A 19,237-nucleotide genomic window follows, 5' to 3' on the forward strand; every position below is an offset into this window, starting at 1 on the left:
CCTCAGAGAGAGGCATTAACAATGGACCTGGGAGGTTTGTTTTAGTCTTACTTACTAATGGGAAAATTGAAAATAAGAAAAATCAAATATATTGTTCAAATTTTAAAGAAATTGGGAGTCAGGACCAAAATGAAAACATTGGTCTCATGGCTGGCATTTCCAGGAAATGTGTTAATTCACATTGTCATCATTTTCCAGCAAAGAATTAAGGTAGTTAGACAATTAGAAGTTGAACTCATACACAAAATGGTACTGTATCTTGATATTTTTTAGCTCTTTTGCATTTGAGCTAAGACATCTGAGCTATTTTCTGAACCCATTTTAACTCCAATTTTGGAACTCTTTCTATATTTATCTGTCACCAAATAAAAGTTTCTCTCCAGAAGATTTTATAAGCCATCAGTACAATAAATCTTGATTTTGCTGAAGTCCACAGGAGGCTTAACTTCATTAACTGTCATTATGTGGTTAACTATACTCAATTGATGAGTATGTCTTTGTTCTTAAACAGGAATTGATGGCTGAACAAGATTGTCAATATCTTATTGAAGTGGATGGAAATCAGCAACCAGATGATCTCTTTGAGGTAAGTAAACTATGCACCAACTAAGTTAACCTCCACTAGAAAATAATTTCTCAATTCTTTGGATTGTTTTCCTGTCAGCAGAATTTTAAGTTGTTTAAAACTTATTCATTTACTATTAGAAAACATGACCTTTGAAATACTTGCTTTCATTGCTCTATTATAAGATTCATTGCACTACTGTCAGGTTTATGTATATGTTACACGGGAATATTTTCAGGAAGGCTACAGACTCTTTTGTGTTGTGTCCATCTGGTTTTAGCTCTTTTTCTGATGTGTATTAGTGTAAAATATAATGAGAAATTAAAACGTTTTCAGTACTATATATCTACAGAACTGGCCTATTTTGTGCTTGTGTCTAAAATAATAACAGAATTTTTATGAATTTTGATATTGTTTTGCAATGTAATAGAAGACACTTCATTCTTGTAACAGTTCTGCTGAGTGCTTGTGTCTAGATTTTTAGCTTATAACATAGCAACTCATTCTCCCTATTCTAAAACCTACAGTGGTAAATCTTGAAAATAAATAATCTTATCCTCTGCCTCAGAACTAAGAGTTGCTTCAAATCAGAACCTTAAATAAGGGGTTGAAAATTAAGTAGGAGATCGTCTTTGACAATGTAGAAAGTGAGCTGCTCCTGCATTTTCTCCTCTGTTGTTTGAAACAAATTGTATCAATTATAATTCTGTAAGTACTATTTCAATTTATGCTGAACTTCACTACCAAGACTGGTCCTATGGGCAAAAAACCCCAGTAATTTTGCAGGGTTGGAACATATGATTTCCTCATTTATGATCTCTTTGTGAACATTACAACACAAAATTTATGGCAAACACAATCAAGTTATGTAATGATTCCAACCATTTTACCTACAAGTAAGGGCCTATTGTGAAACAGAAAGAAACAAACAAAGACCTATTATGCAACTATTCCAAACATGACAGAATTGGCTTTTTCATTTCAAGAACGCTTGTATTCAGGCAAGATTACATTCAGGAAATATTTCATTTAAACTTAATATCATCTGATTCTCATTGGTAGACATCTGGTTTAAATATCTTTAAAATAAACTACCCAAAGTCGTATTACTTCTGAATGTGTATATACTGATTTCCTAAAGAGACTTGCCTCTTTTTCAGATTGGAGCTCATCTGAGTAGTTCCACTGATTTGATCCTTCACAGCCTATTCCTGTAGGAGGCTTGGGATTCACAGCATAATGAGGAGATATAAAGACTGTGATTTGGCATTTTGCACTGCCTGTATCTACAAAATAGCTTGTTAAAACTATAAACTGGGCCTCCGTATATATTTAACCATTATATAAATAATAAGTTACAATTTTAAATATGGTTTGGGGGGCCTTTCAGAGGACAAAAGCAGTTTTGATTGGTACTGAGTTGGTATTTTCTCTTCAGTCAGTGGTAATTCAACTTCAGTCTATGGATGTTCGAAATGCAGCTCCTATAATTCGACTACAAAGTGAACAAGAAGAAGAAACGCTGGGGGGAAAGAAAAATGTAAGTGGGCTTTTCTGAACTGTGATTGACTGTAATAACTAGATTTTTTTCGGTGTAAGTTTATATTGTAACATCTTTGCTTCACAGGAGCCAGTTTGTTTTACCGTGCAATAAGGGCATTTTTTAAACCTTGATTTTTCAGAAATGAGAATTTAAGATAAATCTGGGACTGAAATCCACTTAAAAAGTATGAAAATAAAAAAGTCTGTCATTACAAAAAAAAGTTTAGATGATTATAATAAAATTTTGAACAAAATTATTGTTTTAGCAATGAAGAATTAATTCCTTCCAAGAAAATAAAGAAACTTTAGCCAAAGGATAACAATCTCAGCAACCGACACTTAGCTCAGTCTTTACTCTTTTTCTGAATGAGAAACAATGTGCTAATAGAAGTCCAGCAACATTCTGCCTAACTGAAATCACACTCATTCTATTTCCTGTAATTAATTAGAAACATGGCAAGTTAGTGCTGAATTTTGCTGAATCATGACAATTATACTTTGTGTCCCTTCCAAATAAAACTGAAAAACAGAGGTCTCTGTATGAATGTCTTCACCTGTATTTAGTTGCACTCATCTTTCCTGCTTCTTAACTAAACTTTGAATATATGAACCATACTGTAACTGGGAGACTCCACCACGCATTTTCAGAGAAACATCCCTTGCTTCACTTTTCTGTTTTCTCCGTTGCTGACAAATTCACAAGTGAAAGACAGGTCATCTGTATTTATTATTTAGTTAGTTTGTGTGTTTGTTTTAGTTTGTGTGTAAGCTTTTAGTAACCACAGTATTTGGGGCAAGGAGTTCTGCATCTTAGCTGGACGTTATATACAGAATTGCTTCCCTTCATGTTGCAGCTGCAGCCTTTTATCTCCATGTCCTCCACCTGTTGATATGCAGAAGTCAGTCTATACTTTTGTTCTCTACATCTGCCCTCTAATAACTCATGATTTCAGACTTACGTCCTGCTCTCATGTAGCTGTACTGAAGAGTTTCAGTCTACATAATTTTATCCACAGAAGTATGTATTCCAGGATCTATTCCTGAGTAGTGACAGTCAATGAAAATTCATAAATCATAATTTTCTGTGTAAAACTGCTATTTTACTGCCTGACTTTGTAGATTTTGAAGGTTTTTCTGCAGTTCTTCACAGCCAGCGCTTGTCTGTACTATTCTGAATAATTTAGAGTCACCATAACTTTAGGACTCACTCACTATTCACCTTCTATAAAAGGTCTATTAAACTTACTTTATCACATGATATTTCTGCATGCCTAAAATAGGTACTTTGACCTTGCTATTCCCCGCCACAGACCTTGGTCCTTTTTTCATCCCCTTTGGAAGAATTCTTGGCCATTTTCTGCCATCTTCAATAAGTGCCTCATTATAATTTTAAACTTCTGAAAATAATAAGTAGAGCCTACAGAAGCTATTTTAAATACTATTTTTGTTAAATAAACCTGAAAAACTCCTTAAAATTGTCCTACAATTCTGAAATATATAATATTTAAAAAAATATTCTTAAAAGCATGATGTGGTTTTCTTTTTAGGTTTGCATATTTTCCATCAAAATGTTTCAAAAAAATGTAAGAAAAAGGCATATGTAGCTTCAGACAAAAATTACATATGCTGTTATTGCTGTTTTAATAAACAGGATGAACTTTTCCGTGTTCTGTCATCTTACAATCTAATAGCACCCAGATACCGATGGCGTAGAAGCAGATGGGGACAAGCATGTCCCGTGGCTCTAAAGGAAGGTGACATTGTAATGGGAAACCCAGACTTTGCTGTCAGGTTAGCAGAATTTGACACTCAGTTTTCGTTTCTATTTAATGAGATAACTGTCCATATCTGTTAGCTTCTCTTCTGTTTGAAGTTTTCTAGGTAAAATGTACGTACTGTCATCCCCAGAGGCATTGAAAACATTTATGTTGAATCCACGGCCTTATCTCTTACCACCAATGCCGCTTCCTCCTTGCAAAGTATTAGTATTTGGTCCTCCATTCTCTGGAAGAACAACTATTTGTAACCTAATCGCGCAGAAATATAAAGGAAAGGTAGGTTTATAAATGTCTTACATAGCAAGGGTATCAGCTGAGGCTTGGGAATCAGTTAAGCACATTCCTATTCCTGTTGTGTTATTAACAGACACATCACAAATATATGGATTACAGAGAAAATATCATATTTCAGAGAAATTCATTTATTTGAAAGTAGCTGCATTTCAAAAATACTTTTAGTATTAGAATAATTATTAATTAGCATTAGAATATTATTAATAACTTTTGTATCTAGGATAATTAAATATAAATGCAAATTAAAAATAACCCTGCACTGGAATTATATGTAAATTTTTATGGATCAGATGTTATATTTCTTCTCTGTGATATTTGTATTTTTTCAAATAATTTCACTAGGTTCTTGATATGGCCAAACTCATTCAACCCCATATAGAAGAATCAAGAGAAAAAAACACTGAGCAAGTGCAAAGGGATGCAGTAGAAAAGGCTATAACAGCAGTGAAAAATAGGTTGGAATTAGAAGAACAGTCAGGAGAAACAGGTGAACAAAGTGTTCTATGGTCTTTGAAGCTATTTTATTTGCTTTAGGTTATTTAACTGAAGCAGTTGCTGTCACTTTACTTAAAAAGTTACAGTTGTTATGGTTCCTGTGCATTAAATATAAACTAAAAGAAGATGCAGTGAGGGGGATAGCTTAGTAGAATTCAGTATATATATACATATAAATCCTCTGAATTTGAGGACCATTAGTATTAAGAAAGAGTTTTCTGAGCTCTGAGCTAAAAGAAGAAATTGGTTCTGACTGATACTGTTTGAAAACTTTCCAGTTAAGTTAAATCTCTACAAAATTGAAATTCTCTTCAAGAAAGAAGCTTGTCAGCTAGGCTGATGTGAATCCACAATCTACAGATTTTACACTCTGGAGCAGCTTCCAAGTATGCTGTCTCAGATGGCACATTCACAAGTCACTCCAGCTCCAGTCACATTTAGACTCCTTAAGCTGCCCAGGTTTTTGCAGCTTGAATTCAGAAAATATTTTGAAAAGGTGAAAATAATACATTGTTAAATATCTTTAAAACAAAATTTGTGGGTTTTTTCCCAGGAAATTTAATGGGGGCTTTTAAAAATAGGGTTTTTTTAAATGAAAATTCTCCACTGAATTAGAATTGCCTTTTCCAGTTAGCTCTCGTTATGGTTCAAATGGACAACCAGGCCATTTTGCCTTATTCAAATAAGCAAGGAATCACTATGTTTGACTTTCTTATGGGTTGATACATATCTAACAAGGATTCAGTATATTCCTCTGGTGCTGCAAAATAGAGGCTGACAGTGATGAAAAACCATTGGCCTTGCAATAAGAATAATGGTGAGCTATCACACCAAAATTAAAACCATTAACAGTGTCATGTTCCAGATTCTTGGCTATGTAAAGACTTTTCAGGACAGGTATGTGAAATGATATTAGGATTAAAGAGAATTTAATCCTAATTCATAACCTGAGAGAGCTCAGGCAATTTTATTGCAAAACAGAACTACAAACAGATTATGTGTTTTCACTTAAATATATTTTTATAGCATAAGATTGTTTCAGAATTTTTTAATAGATAAGAATAGGTGCTAATTCACACACAAAAACTAAAAGGAAGAGAGGATCTGGATTCAGAAGTAGGAGTATTTGCCACCTGAATATGAGAAACTTAAAAGTATGCTAAGTTTTAACTTGTTGAAATGCTTAAACAAATGAAATATGTTTGTAAACCTATTATGGTTTACAAATAATAGTAATTTTTGCATACAGAGCAGACTTTTATTTCATCTCAAACAAGATAGGTTGTTAGGTAAATCCAATTAATGAACATTAATGAAATATATAGAGAGGAAGCTAAAATCAAAGTTAAATAAATGTGGATTGTGAGGTAGTTTTTGCAAGTTTCTTTGACTTTTTAAAGAAAAACATTTGTTCTTTCAATGATATTCTTCCTTTAATTTGTGACATCCTGTATCAGAAAAATATACCAAAGAGAGCACTAAAGAAAGATGCAGAACTGCAGAAGTAGGATATAATATCTTTAGCTATGATAACTGTAAAGTCTGCTCCATTTGGAGTTTGGGCTGCATTGAGATTTTTTGCAGTATGGAAATTAGTAAGTTATTGTCACTTACCCAGGGACTTTGTAACTTGGCAAAAATTTGTGTTAATTTGTGCACGTAAAAAGTAACAGCATAATCATGGAAACTTCTTGACATAATCACAGAAACTAAATATGGGTTTTTTTCCAAATTATACTGTTAGTAGATAATGCAGTTGGCTAAAACAGTTCTTCATCAAATTTTATCAAATCAGTATTTACAGTATTAACTGTAAAATGAGTGTTCCTTAAATTTTTTTTTAAATAATTGCAGTTGTTGTGCCAGCCATTAATAACAAAATATGGGTCCAATATGAACGTTTTGTACATCTTAGGTAATGCAGGCTTCTTGATTGTTGACAGTACACTGCCTCGATCAGTGATTTGTATTGATTTTAAAATTAATCTAGTCAACCTTTTGATTTAGAAATCAAAGAGAAATCAAATCCAGGGAAATTCTCAGGTGCTGCAAGTGCCTGATTGTGATTGTTCTAGTACATAAATGTAATTCTATTCATATTGAAACCACATTTCACTTAGTGGTAAAAAATACTGAACAGCTAAAATGGTTGAGTTTTTTATCATGAGAGAGCAAACCAAAATCCTAAAATTTATCTTTATGAAACATTTCCTAGAACTGCATTCAGAAGAACTGGTGTTTGATTCTTTCTCAGCATAATTGTGTAGTATTGCTTAAAATGACTACTGGGCTGTAGTTATGATTTAACCTTTTATTTGATTCCCATTAATTTGGGAAGTGCTTTAAAAAAATCTGTATTGCTAGGAATATCAGAGATAACTGCTGACCACCCAGAAGTTCAAGCGATGGTAGAAGAAGCCATGAAAAGTGCATCAGTCTCTGAAGCTACACTGCCACCTCAAATATATGCTGAAATACTGGAGGCAGCTATTGCAGAGGTAAGACTACAAGTACTATATAGCAAAGCATTTTTTTCCTGAGAGCAACTTTTAACAGTTTATAAATTATTGATATATGTTCCTAATTTTTCTGTTTGAAAGATCAGTTTAGTTTATAACACAATGCCTGGAAACCTTCATACGATTGAGGAGAGACTGAGCAGGATCATGAAAGACAGATCTATTGGGGACTATTTTATATATGTGTATATACACGCACAAACTATATCTGTCTTGCAAATTACCTGGGCTACAAATTGTTAAAGCCTGGGAGAATTATCTGAGGGATCACTGTATGCTTGCCCTATTCTCACATTCTTAGTCACTATTAAACAGCTCAACACCAGATACAAGAGTTTGAAAATAATTGTTTATGAAGGTTTATCCAAGAATCTTGAATTGTTTTAAATTTGTTCAATTGTTTGTAACTATTAAAATTGGAATCTAAATTCTTTATAGCAAGCTTAAAAATCACTATCACAGTTATCTCTTTTTGTTTAAAATGCTTTTAATTTTCATTCAGAAAATGTCTTATTTTTTATTGACCTGAAATGACAAAAAGGAAAAATCATAACATTTAGAAAATCATTTTGTGTTGTGCAGTCTTTTTTGTACAGCTGATAGACTTAGTCTTTTTATATCACTGAACCTGACATTTTGTAACAGCTAATGAAGAAGAACAAAGACAGGTTTCCTGGCGCTCCGGAAAAAGGAGGATGGGTAGTGGATAACTACCCTCTGTCAGTAGATCACTGGTCAGCTTTATCAGAAAAACGACTCCTACCCGACACTGTTATCTGTCTGAAGCATACGGAAAAAGATGGTTAGTAAATGCATACTAGTGCAATTTAATATTTTCTTTTTTTTCCATGTTGATATCTGTATATAAAGCACACTTATGAGAAAAACTACTAGTTATGTTCCATTTATAAAGTGTCAGGGGTCTAGAGAAGACATAATTCAGTGAATCAACAAGAGTACCCCAAATTTCTTACAATTTGGATTAAGGGAATTACACAGAATTGAAAACCAGAACACTCTGCAAAAGCAGTAAAGAAAATTCCTCCTATTTATAATCAATTTTCAATTTTCTCCTATTTACAATCATTAGTAAATACCAGGGAACTCTTGTACTTTCAGATTTTTGCATTCTGTGTCTGGCTGGCCACCAGCTTGCAATGTGGCTCTCTGTCAAATTCCCCTGTGCATTAGTTTCCCTATTTGAAAAATTATGTATCAAATTTCTGTACTTGAGAGAAAAGAGGGAGAGAAACACCTGTATGTAGGTGTATCCTGTTCTCCATCCTGGGATCAAAAAAAAAGAGTAACTTCTTACCCAGATTGATACAATAGCTTAGTATCCATGAATTCAGAGGAAGGGATTTTTGCTTTATTGTTTCAAGCAGGAAGGAAGGTTGGTATCAGGCATGAATAACTGAACAGATTCATATACTGTTAGAAGTTTTGCCTGCCAAATCAGGTCTTAATGGAATATGGCTGCCTAATTCATACCACAACACAAGTTTAATTGACCTTTGGGAATGTTTGGTCATTGCCTGTCCAACCCCATCCATTATCAAAAGATCTTTCAGTGGCAGAAACTTCCATTCTAGAAAGGCATGATGGGTCTATTCATATGTAGTTCAGGAAAGCTCAGTAACTGCCCAACATTGGAATCAATGCAGAGAGCTTTTCAAAACCTTGTTCCTGGATATAAAAATCAACCTGAGTACATGAACGTTATACTGTTTACTCAGAACAGATTTCTGTTATTTAAAAAAAAGCTTTTCAGAAGCATGTCAGCTGATCAGCTAATCATTCTCACAACTCAGGTACCATACCTAAATTACTTAGTCACGTAGCTTTGAGAAATTTTGTAACACCTTAAACATCTTAACTAAAAGTCTTTCAGTGTGGTTGGAGCTCATATACAGACTAAATACAGAGTGAACATTTCTATGAGAAAGTTCTAGATCCAGTGTTTGTCAGAAAATTGTATTTGCTATCTCTATCATTCAAGACCTCATCTCAGATACTTTCAGAGTGAACTTAAGGGCAAATTACATTTTGATGCCTCATCTCTGCTTCCCAGACATTCCAAGCTGCAGAAGAATACCAAGACTAAATTATCTAAAGGTGGCTTTATGAACTATATTCTTTTAAATTCCCTTCAGTTATCCTCTGTTTTTCAAAAATACATTTAATTGAAAGTATTAGTTTAAAATATAAACCCTTCACACAGAAATGTCATCACTTCAAATCAACACCAATGTTTCTAACAGTTAAGTGACATCTTTCTCACAGTTAAAATTTAGATAAAAACACATTTTATGTTAGTTGATCATGTGAGATATGGGAGGAACAAGTATGAGTAAAGTGAGGTAAAAGAGATAATCTCTGCTATAGCTTTTGGCTAAAAGTGTAGCTTTTTGCTTATGGATACACTTACTTGAATTTAGCTATTTTGTTTCATTTTGTTCATTTTAGTCTTTCTTTTTATTTGGGCAATTGTGTTAGCTCTTTGTTTGATTCCTACTAATTTCTGTCATTTAAATAACCATGTAGTTGTGGAGTTTACATTTTCACAGTATTTGAGTCATTACTTTGTAAGATATTCCCTGAACTAGTCTAAACTGTCGTAAGTGCACTGATGAAAATGGATTTTAGCCACACAGCCATATATCATAAATCTATTTGCCAAGGTAACTAAGTCAGTAGAGTTCCTAGTAAGAACAGCATATTCTTCATTTCTGTCAACCAGCTGTAGTAGTAGAGGTATGTACATTATTTATATTTTATTTGAATGTTTTTTATTTATTTCTTCATAGTTTTCTTCGTGCACATGTAAACAAAATAAATGTTGGAGTAATGTGATATATATAATGCGTGATAAATAAAGCCTTTCAGTTCTGTCTCCCCTTACAGCCTTCATCATAATCTTCCAGTATCCCAGGCTCAGTTTACCAGGTGCTTGAAATTGAAAACAAAGCTCTAAAACCATAGAAATCAACAGTATAACAACATTTCAGCAGTACATATGCTTTTTGTTGACTTTAAAAAGAAGTAAGATAGTTGTATATAATTTATTAAATAATAGTCTGAACTCAATAACTTCTGTTTTATTCAGATGCCTAAAACTCATTACTGTTATGTAATGGTACTGCAGAAGTCTGTATACTATGTAGACCATACTTAGCAAATAGGAAAGAAAATAATTTTATTATTATTTAGCTTTTATTTTACCTATATATAACAAGGCCTAAGTTATAAAGGTACTATAAGATAGACTGAATATGATAACATGCTTTTAATTTTTAATGATGTAACATTTCACCTACTCTCTGAAAGAAATACTCTAGCCTTGTAGGGTTCTTTAAATTACATAGAAGCTTTTTAAAAATTCCACATTGTAATTTTTTATAGTTTCTAATAAAACACACAGCTCTTCTCCAAAATGAACAAGTTCTATAGTATTATCTATAAAGGCTCTTACAAAGATACTCTCTCATCAGTGTCTGAAACAACAAAGTGCATCTTAGTTTTGAATATCTAACTAATTTTGATCTGAGTGCATCAAAATAACATTTATTAATGATAGTAGTAATAATGTGATGTACACACTTGTGCTCTTAACACGTGCTAAGTCCTTGTTCAGAGTAAATCATGTTTTCCTATGCCTACATTTTATTTCAATAATCAAACACTGACTCACTGAAACACTTCAGTCCTGCTGCTCTTCACCTGACATCTGTTTTATTTCTCATGTAGTGCCATCAGCACATTGCTGCAGCTTTTCTCCCATGTGACATGTCTTTACACCAATATAAATGAATGATATGTTCACAGTTTTGGTTGTTTGGTTTGGGGTTTTTTTATATGTAAGAGTTATGATATAAAAACGATTAATCAGAAAAATAGTCCAGAGTCCAAATCATACTCTTCTAGTGTCTCATATATGAGATCATCTGGGAATGACTCAAAGCTGCACCAGGAGAGGTTTAGACTGGACTTTAGGAAGCCTTTCTTAAACAAGAAGGTGGTCAAACACTGTGACAGGCTTCTTTACAGAGATGGTTGATGCCCCAAGCCTGTCAGCATTTCAGGAGCATTTAGACAATTCCGTTAATAACATGCTTTAACTTTTGGTCAGCCCTGAATTGCTCAGGCAGTTGGTGAGAAGTAGATGATCATTGTAGGTCCCTTCCACCTGAAATAGTTCTATTCTATATAAATAGATTCACATTTTAATAATCACGATTTTTGTAACCTCAGTGGGACCTGAGATTGCCTGAGGACTGAACCATATTCAAATTTATAATATTGTTTGTGTTTAAAAGGAAAAAGTGGTTCCAGTAATGTCTTAATGAGAGTGGAAGTATAGGGGGAAGGAGACTTCATGTAAATGTAACAAATGTATTTAAATAAGTTAAGAAGCTAAGTTCAATGCTAAAGTGTCTAGTGAGGGTACACAAATCAATTTATGAGGTAACTCTTGCTTGTAATGTCTAGCTGAAAATTAAAGCCTCACATCTTTTTTTCATGTTCCTTGACACAATTTTTCTGAGCCTAAATTATTTTCAGAAATTTGTTACTGTAGTTAAGCATTTTTGCAGAAGCTTCACATGGATATGTATTTATTTATACTAGGAGACAGTTATATCACTTCATGAGAATATATCTCAGGCATTGTAAGAGAGTTACCAGCTTCAAGTAGATCTGTGGGTTCATTCCAATCTTCCTGAAGTAAAATTTGCCGTATTCCTTTCCTGCCACATTTCTGCCAGAGATTACTCCCTTTCTATAAGAAACTCCACTGGAGCACACATGCCTATGCCTCAGTAGTTCAGGGTGGTGTGTTAGTAAAACCCCATCTTCACTGATGTCTCTTCTGCTGCTCTTGTTATTTGGGCAGAAGTTCTTGCCAAAAATAAATGGGTAGCTGGGGCTGATAATTCCAGCCATCATCTCTTACACTTGTCTTTCACAGCTGTTAACATCAATTAGTTATAAGCTCTTTAATAATGGTTCCAATCCCCCCTTTCCTATATTACAGATGGTGGAGGGTTGAATTAATACGCATCTCTTTGGCTTTTATTTTATGTTCTTGCTTTTTTATTTGTATTGTCATGTTAAAATCAGTAAGATATTTGAAACAACAAGAGAAAAAATAATTAAACCTGTTCATGTTAGGACATTTCCTCTTTAGTCTTTGAAGAGAAATGCTTTTTGGAATCAATTGTAATTATAAAATTTATGCTTTGCAGAATCAATTGTAATTATAACATTTACCAGGCAGATGATGTGTACTTAGTCCTACAGCGTCTGAATATATTTCCTTTGTTTTTCCTGAATGGCTTTCAACCTGATTTGTGGGGGTTTTTTTTTCCTCAAACTGGAGGCTTTTCAATGAGAGTTTGGACAAGGACAGTTAATTAAACTGCAGACAAGACATAGCAAATTACTTGTTCTGTAAACTTCAAAGCAAGCTCTAGTGATATTAACTTCACAGTTTGTTCAGTCTTTGAGGAAAACTGCGTGATCTTCGAAGCCAATTTCTGCCCTCCTTCATAAGCCAGATGTGATAATTACATTTTAATACCTGTAATCACAGCATTCTAGGCAGAAAAAAAATCGAAATTTGAAACAGAAAAGTTAAGAACAACTTTCTCAATTAAATCCCAAATACCTTCAGTTCTTAAATTCTTTTAGTCTCTCATTCAGAGGAATAAAGGCTAAGGGATATTGATGTAGTACAACTATGCAATTCTTTGCAGAAAAAAAAAAAACAAAAGCCTATGATTAGAGCTATCAGTCTCTCTGAAAGCTCTTGTCACTTTCTAAACATAATAAGAAAAAGGACATTGTAATTTGCTTTGCTTAATGTCTGTCCATCTGTCCTCCTTGACTCTATCCAACAATAGTCTTGTAAATGCAATAGAACCAAAAGCTAACGAAAAGATATCTGAAATCCTATAGCAGCTTTCTCTCAAAAGGCCTTTGAAGGCAACTCATCTTTTAGTCTGCTTTAGGTTTTAAAAATATACATTTTAGCTTTTATCTACTAGGATTTTTAGAATATTTTAAAGTGCAAAACAGAAATAAATCCAGTACAAACCATTTTATTTTAATAGCATGTTGTTAAATATACATATTTCTATGCATTAGAAAGAACCAACTTAATCTGTAAACCAAAGTTTTCTTTCCAAATACCATAGATTGGTACACAGAATATAAGTTTGTCTATTAAGTACATTGCACTGTAATATGCTTAACATTATTTGGCAGTATATATTTATAAGTAAGTAATGAAAAATCTGTATAAACAAACTATGTGGTCTGTTTCAAAAAGACAACTGAAAATATGTTCATAATGAAATACATATCAGTTCTAAGAAATGGAAGTGTAACTGTTATCCTACATTTTGCCTTTCTCTTTATTTTGATAGTTAAGCTCTAACGAAGAAGACATGCTATCTTCGGGTGTCTCTGTCTCAGGTTTGAGAGGGGAGGAAAGAAGGATTTTTTTTCATCTTTTTTTGTTGCTGAATGTGGACTGAGGGCAGAAAATGTCATATCTAATACTATCAGAACACTGGGGAAAAAAGACATTAAAGCCTCTCCTTCCCCAGCAATTCAGTTAGAGAATATGGGGGCAGAAAGCCTTTGAGGATTGTTTGTCTCTATGGTAACTATGCTCAGTAACAGCAAAGACACAGAGAAAAAGAGTATGAGAGATTGCCATATAGGCATTACCTATGAAAGCCCAAGATTTAAGGCTGGGAAGGATTGTTTCTTATCACCTCTGTGATAAGGAAATGAAATTAAGAACAGCACTGTTAGATGGACCACCAACTTCTTGGAAAGAAACTTGTTTGTATTTTTATGTCATTTATTTTAAAACCATTACTGTCTTTTCAAGGGTTTTTCTTGACTATGTTTTTAATTTCTTTAAAAATATCTTCTCAGCATAAATAATCTCTCCAAGCAGAATTATTATAATTTACACCTAATGACAAAGGTACAGTTGCCTTACAGAAAAATATTTTCTTTTTTTTCGGTACCTGAGACCAAGTTTGAAACAAACTAAATGCCAAGGAGGAAACATTTTTGTCATAATAAGGTTCAAATACCTGAACCAAAACTAAATAAGGTTTGGATTGTCTGATTTTTGGGTTATCCCTTTTCCCTAGGAATGTAAGCCTTTTCTCTTTTGTTACTTCTCCCTTCTTTTGAGGGGAAAGTTTCTCCAATTCACTTCGGCCTGGGTAATCTATTTAAAAACTCTGTAAGTATGCAATAATTGCTGCTGGATATGTTTTCTCAAGCAAAAACCCTCCCAGATAGAGGTAATCTGATGGAATTATGTGCCTACAGTAGCAAAACAAAGCTGGATCACATGCTGGCCCATCATTTGCTAAATATTGTATCAGGAGAGGTGTGCTTCTGAGATAAAGTTTCTAATGGGAAGCATTCTATTGAGTGGATTTGTTACCATGCTTAACACTGTGTCTCAGATGATGCCAAATATTCATTTAAATCCATTATTCTGCCTATATATTTCCAAAGTTTCGTTACCTACTCAGAACTGAGAGGTTTTTAAAGGGCTGAACTATAAGAAATGATCTGTTGAAAGCTAGATCCAGACAGCCCTCATCCCTGTCTTCCATGTGTTATTGCTGTGAATAGGGCTGTGGTTCACAAGGCACCACATGTGATTTCTACAGTGTGACTGTGCCAGGGATAACACGTGTAACAAGCAGTTAGCATAACCTAGTTATTAATGTATCCTTTGCTTATTTTCTTAAAATCTGTGTTCCTAGTAGAGTCATCATTACATATTGCATTAGAGCTGCTCAAATTTAAGCAGGTTTTACCTGGCTACATCTCTGTCTCACTTGGAATACATCACTGCAGAATGCAACATAATTAATGGTACCATTTACACAACATTTTTTTTAAAGCACATAAAAAGGTATTTTCAGTTTCCTCTTTAAAGTCACAACAAGAGAAAAATGTCACTGAAGAGGATAGTAATGATATATATAGAATGAAAGTGTAGTTTAGTAAGATGCAAATGTTCATAAACATTTTCAAGAAAAAAAATACATTTTAATTCAAGGTCAGACTGTTTGAAATTTGCAAAGTGTTTCTGCTTAATGACATGCCCTTTTGCACTTTTAGTTTATGTTTAGACTAATAATCCTTCAAACAGGAGGAAGGTTAGCCACTGAGGCATCAATCTGATAGCTGTGTTGTTCAAGCTTTAAAGAAAGGGGGAAAGGCATTAAGTATTCTTTGTTATTAAAGATCGCAAAAATACATAACAAAATGCTTATTTGTTAATAAAGTTTTGCAGTTCACCTTTGGGGGCAACATGTCAGACACTGAGACGGCAAACTGCTCCCAAAGGAACAGAGCTGGCTGGACAGTGTGGTAGCATGGCCATCTGGACACTGCACTAGCCAGGAGCAGGGTAGCTCTGGCCCTCGGCTTTAGCAGCTCCCTGGGGATAGCAACAAGCTGAGGCCAGGCTGGGATGTCAGCCTGTGGGTTGGCCCAGCTTTTCAGCGCCCGTGGCTGGGCAGGGCTGTCAGGAGCTGTAGATTGGCCCAGCAGCAGCATTGCAGGTTAGGGGAGCCCCCGGGGCCACATGGAGACAGCCAGGCCTAGGAGTGCCCTCAGGTCCGTGAGCCAGCATATGAATTGCTATAGAGCACCTGACTTATTTCAAATCTCAGTTTATCATATATATAGTAGAGGTAATTTGAGAGAATAAAAATTTCAGCCTCAAAAGTAGAAGAATAAAATTATTAAAAGCACTGAAGTATTTAGAAATTTAGTATTGGAGGACTACACATTGAGATCCAGACCCATAAGAAGATGTAGACATTGCAGTACCCAAAACTGCCATACTAATTTTAAGTGCCTGATTTCAAATATGGACTAAAGAGCTGTAGAAATAGGCACAACAAGTAGCAAACTAGCAAGGGGCCAACCTTAGTGAGCCATTAAGGGATGTCAAAACAAGGCATGTATTTGACATCCTATATATTTTTAAATTTGGCCAATTACAAAAGAATGGAAATCCTTAACTTTACCTCTTTGTCAATTAAAGCCCTGGAGGCAGGGCACTGGCTTGCTTTCTTCTAGAGACAGTAGTGGCACTGCCCTTTGTTACAATACCTTCATGAATAGCTTAGCCATCCAAGTCAGAAAAATGCTACATATGTCCTGCAGGTGCTCACACATCCCAGCTATTCCAGGTGATGCTTTAGTTGTAGCATTTCAGACAAAAATTAGGCATCATATCTACTTTGACCACTGTATTTAGTCTTGTTTCCTGCCAAATCTTCTTGGTACCTAATCACTGAAATCCAGCTACATTGTACTTAGCATTTTTTTATCTGCCTTTGTTATGGAAAACTAAATGTGTCATTTGTGCATTTCTTCAACAATCCCCAAGGAGGAAATACTAGTTTTCTTAATGAAGAAAATATTAACAGGGCAATCTAACTCTTCATAAGACAGAAAAATTGTTTGGATTCTTCAGGTTAGGACAAACTCAAAATGAATATTAGTGCTGCAATTTGACATAGTGAGTGTTGGCCTGCTTAATGCCAGGGAGGAACCATAAAACATTGAGTTTTTAATACTTTGAGGGGTTGTATTTATGAGAAAGTAGTCAAATCTTTTAACATACAAGGCATTGTGTAAGACTTTCATTTGTAGTAATACCTTTCCTTTGTATGTGTAGGAAGTTATATAAGGAAAAATAGTAGTAATGATCCTTTTATTTTTAAAAAATCATAAAAGTTCATTGCAATAGACTGCATATGTTGTTATTTGTGTCAAAATCTGTATCTGCTCTTTCAAACTCAAGACAGAACCATCAAGAGAATGGGAAAATTATAGCAAAGTAGAAAATCACTCCATCTGCTGCTCAAGGTTTCTCTTGCATCTTCATTTCTGGCAAGGGACAAACACAACACACACTATGTCCCAGCAAACTTATAGTAAAATCAGACCATTGAAGTAATTGTTCTCAACTGCTTTTCTCTCTGTTAAGGCATTAATGTCAGACTTATTAAACAGAACACAAAAGAAAAAATGGTAAGAAAAAGAAGAAAATCAGAGTTGAAAATTATATGAGTGCAGGAAGTGGGAATAGCAGCATCACCACACTGTTGCCTACCACTATAATCCAATGGAAGACCACTCCACTAGTCTTCCTTGTGGAGGTGGTCAGGATACAGGGGGTAGGCCTTTGACCCTGCCAACATCTCTGGTGTAGATGGACCTTCACATTAGCTGTTGACTGGCCTTCCACATCTAAGTCTCTGGCTGTGGGACGTGCCAGAGCCTATCACTTGTAGCACTCTTTCTGAGAGTCCCTCATGCAACCTTTCCACCTCCTCTCATAGCTCTGCCACCAGGCCGAGCACATAATCCACCTGTTTGCACCTTACACAGCTGTTCTCATGTTACCAGTGCCAGGGCTCTGTCTGGGTTGCCACATCCATGCTGATGAGTGCAGAGGACATAGCTTTTTACCCGGTAGACATTGTAGCTAAGCTCCAAGAGGGTGATGACTACCAATTGAACTCACCTCTTGAGCTGGTGGGGGGACTGTGCCCCCCCTGCGTGCCCTGCCACACAAACTGCTGCACAAACAGCTGTGCCATGCCCCAGCTGATGCACCATGCTCTATTTGCAGCGCTCCTGGTTGCTCGGTTCCCTAGGCTGCTTTTTGTGGGTGTGTCTTGCCTCATTTGTTAGTTATGGATAGAGGCATCATAGAATATCTTCAGTTGGAAGGGACCCACAAGGATTATTGAGTCCAACTCCTGTCCCTGCACAGAACAGTCCCACAGTTGTAATTGGTTTAAGAAATCTTACACTGCATGGTTTAGTGTTTTAGCTCACTGCTTTGCCTTTATCAATTTAGGATTTCAGTCTTCAATACCTTCTTTCATATCCTTGATATTTACACTGGCCTTCTCTTTTAGTCCTTTCTTTTTCCTTTTTCCTCTAAATCTTCTATTTCCTCTGCGATATTTTGCTATGTTGATCTTTATATATCTATGTGCTGTTGTTTGCATAAATGAAGGTTTAATTCATTAATATCTGTATCTTGAGATGCCATAGAGAAATAACACCCAGTAGTATTATATTTCTAGTCCTATAAAGAGAACGTGCTCCACTTGAAAAAGAACAAATACCTAACACACAACCTGAACACTCCACAACAGCTTCAGTACAGGAACCTGAACCAGGTCAGAACATGAGGTTGCTTCTTTGCAGTGTATGCTAGTTTTCCTACTCTTTATTTTTCCTATGCTTGCATGAGGCATGACTATATGGATAGCTTGTCAAAAGCTGTTATCATTAAATCATAATTTTTAAATTAATGTATTCTATATTGTATTTCTTTGGAGAAGGAGTCATTATATTTATCCGAGAGATGATTTAAATAACCATATGGAAATACAGTTAAGCAATTTGACTTCGTTTATTTTCCTAGAGATGGCTCAGTATATACAACATCAACATAGTTAAATTGGGAGTTTACAAAGTGTCTTTGTAAAATACTAATATAATAATTCATAATTATGGGAGAGAAGAAGCTTTAAAAAAATATGCCACCATATTTGAGCAAAATAAAAATAATCCTAAAGCATAAGGATAATTTTTAAATGTAAAACATTTTAGAGGAGCATTGCCTATTATATGATTTGATTTTCAGAAATCACGCTACCCAAGTTTGCAGAGGATGCTTTTCCAGATACACAAGAAATGGATACAATTAAAAAGAAGATTGAACTTTTCATGCATGATTGGCAAACAGTGGAATCAGAAATCAAGAACTCATCTCTAGTTCAAGTTGTTGTTCTAGAGATCGCTGAGCAAACTCCAGAAAGTCTGCTCAATCAAGCAGTGCTGGTTATGGAAAGTAAGTAATACTGTCTATGTGATTGGCACTTAAACTGTCAAGGGGGATTTTGGAGAGCTTATGTGATTAATAAATTGGGGGTTAGGTTATACTCAGTTTGATATTACTAGCGTGA

The 19,237-nt window shown here is 34.7% G+C and overlaps 1 protein-coding gene across 4 annotated transcripts in view; it reads left to right on the plus strand.

Moving 5' to 3' along the window:
* AK9 (adenylate kinase 9) overlaps positions 1-19,237 on the plus strand; it is a 59,766-nt gene that overhangs the window by 16,048 nt on the left and 24,481 nt on the right. For 3 of the 4 annotated variants that reach the window (XM_027693417.1, XM_027693412.1, XM_027693426.1), the window contains exons 9-16: positions 512-586; positions 2,004-2,105; positions 3,759-3,898; positions 3,981-4,161; positions 4,522-4,666; positions 7,039-7,172; positions 7,839-7,995; positions 18,916-19,122. In XM_027693417.1, coding sequence (XP_027549218.1) covers positions 512-586; positions 2,004-2,105; positions 3,759-3,898; positions 3,981-4,161; positions 4,522-4,666; positions 7,039-7,172; positions 7,839-7,995; positions 18,916-19,122 — 1,141 coding nt within the window. The remainder of the gene's footprint in view (positions 1-511; positions 587-2,003; positions 2,106-3,758; positions 3,899-3,980; positions 4,162-4,521; positions 4,667-7,038; positions 7,173-7,838; positions 7,996-18,915; positions 19,123-19,237) is intronic. The other variant, XM_027693433.1, reaches the window with a different exon arrangement.

This window comes from Neopelma chrysocephalum, unplaced genomic scaffold (assembly GCF_003984885.1).
Source record: "Neopelma chrysocephalum unplaced genomic scaffold, ASM398488v2 Primary Assembly neopelma1_23, whole genome shotgun sequence".
In the NCBI taxonomy this organism is placed as follows: domain Eukaryota; kingdom Metazoa; phylum Chordata; class Aves; order Passeriformes; family Pipridae; genus Neopelma; species Neopelma chrysocephalum.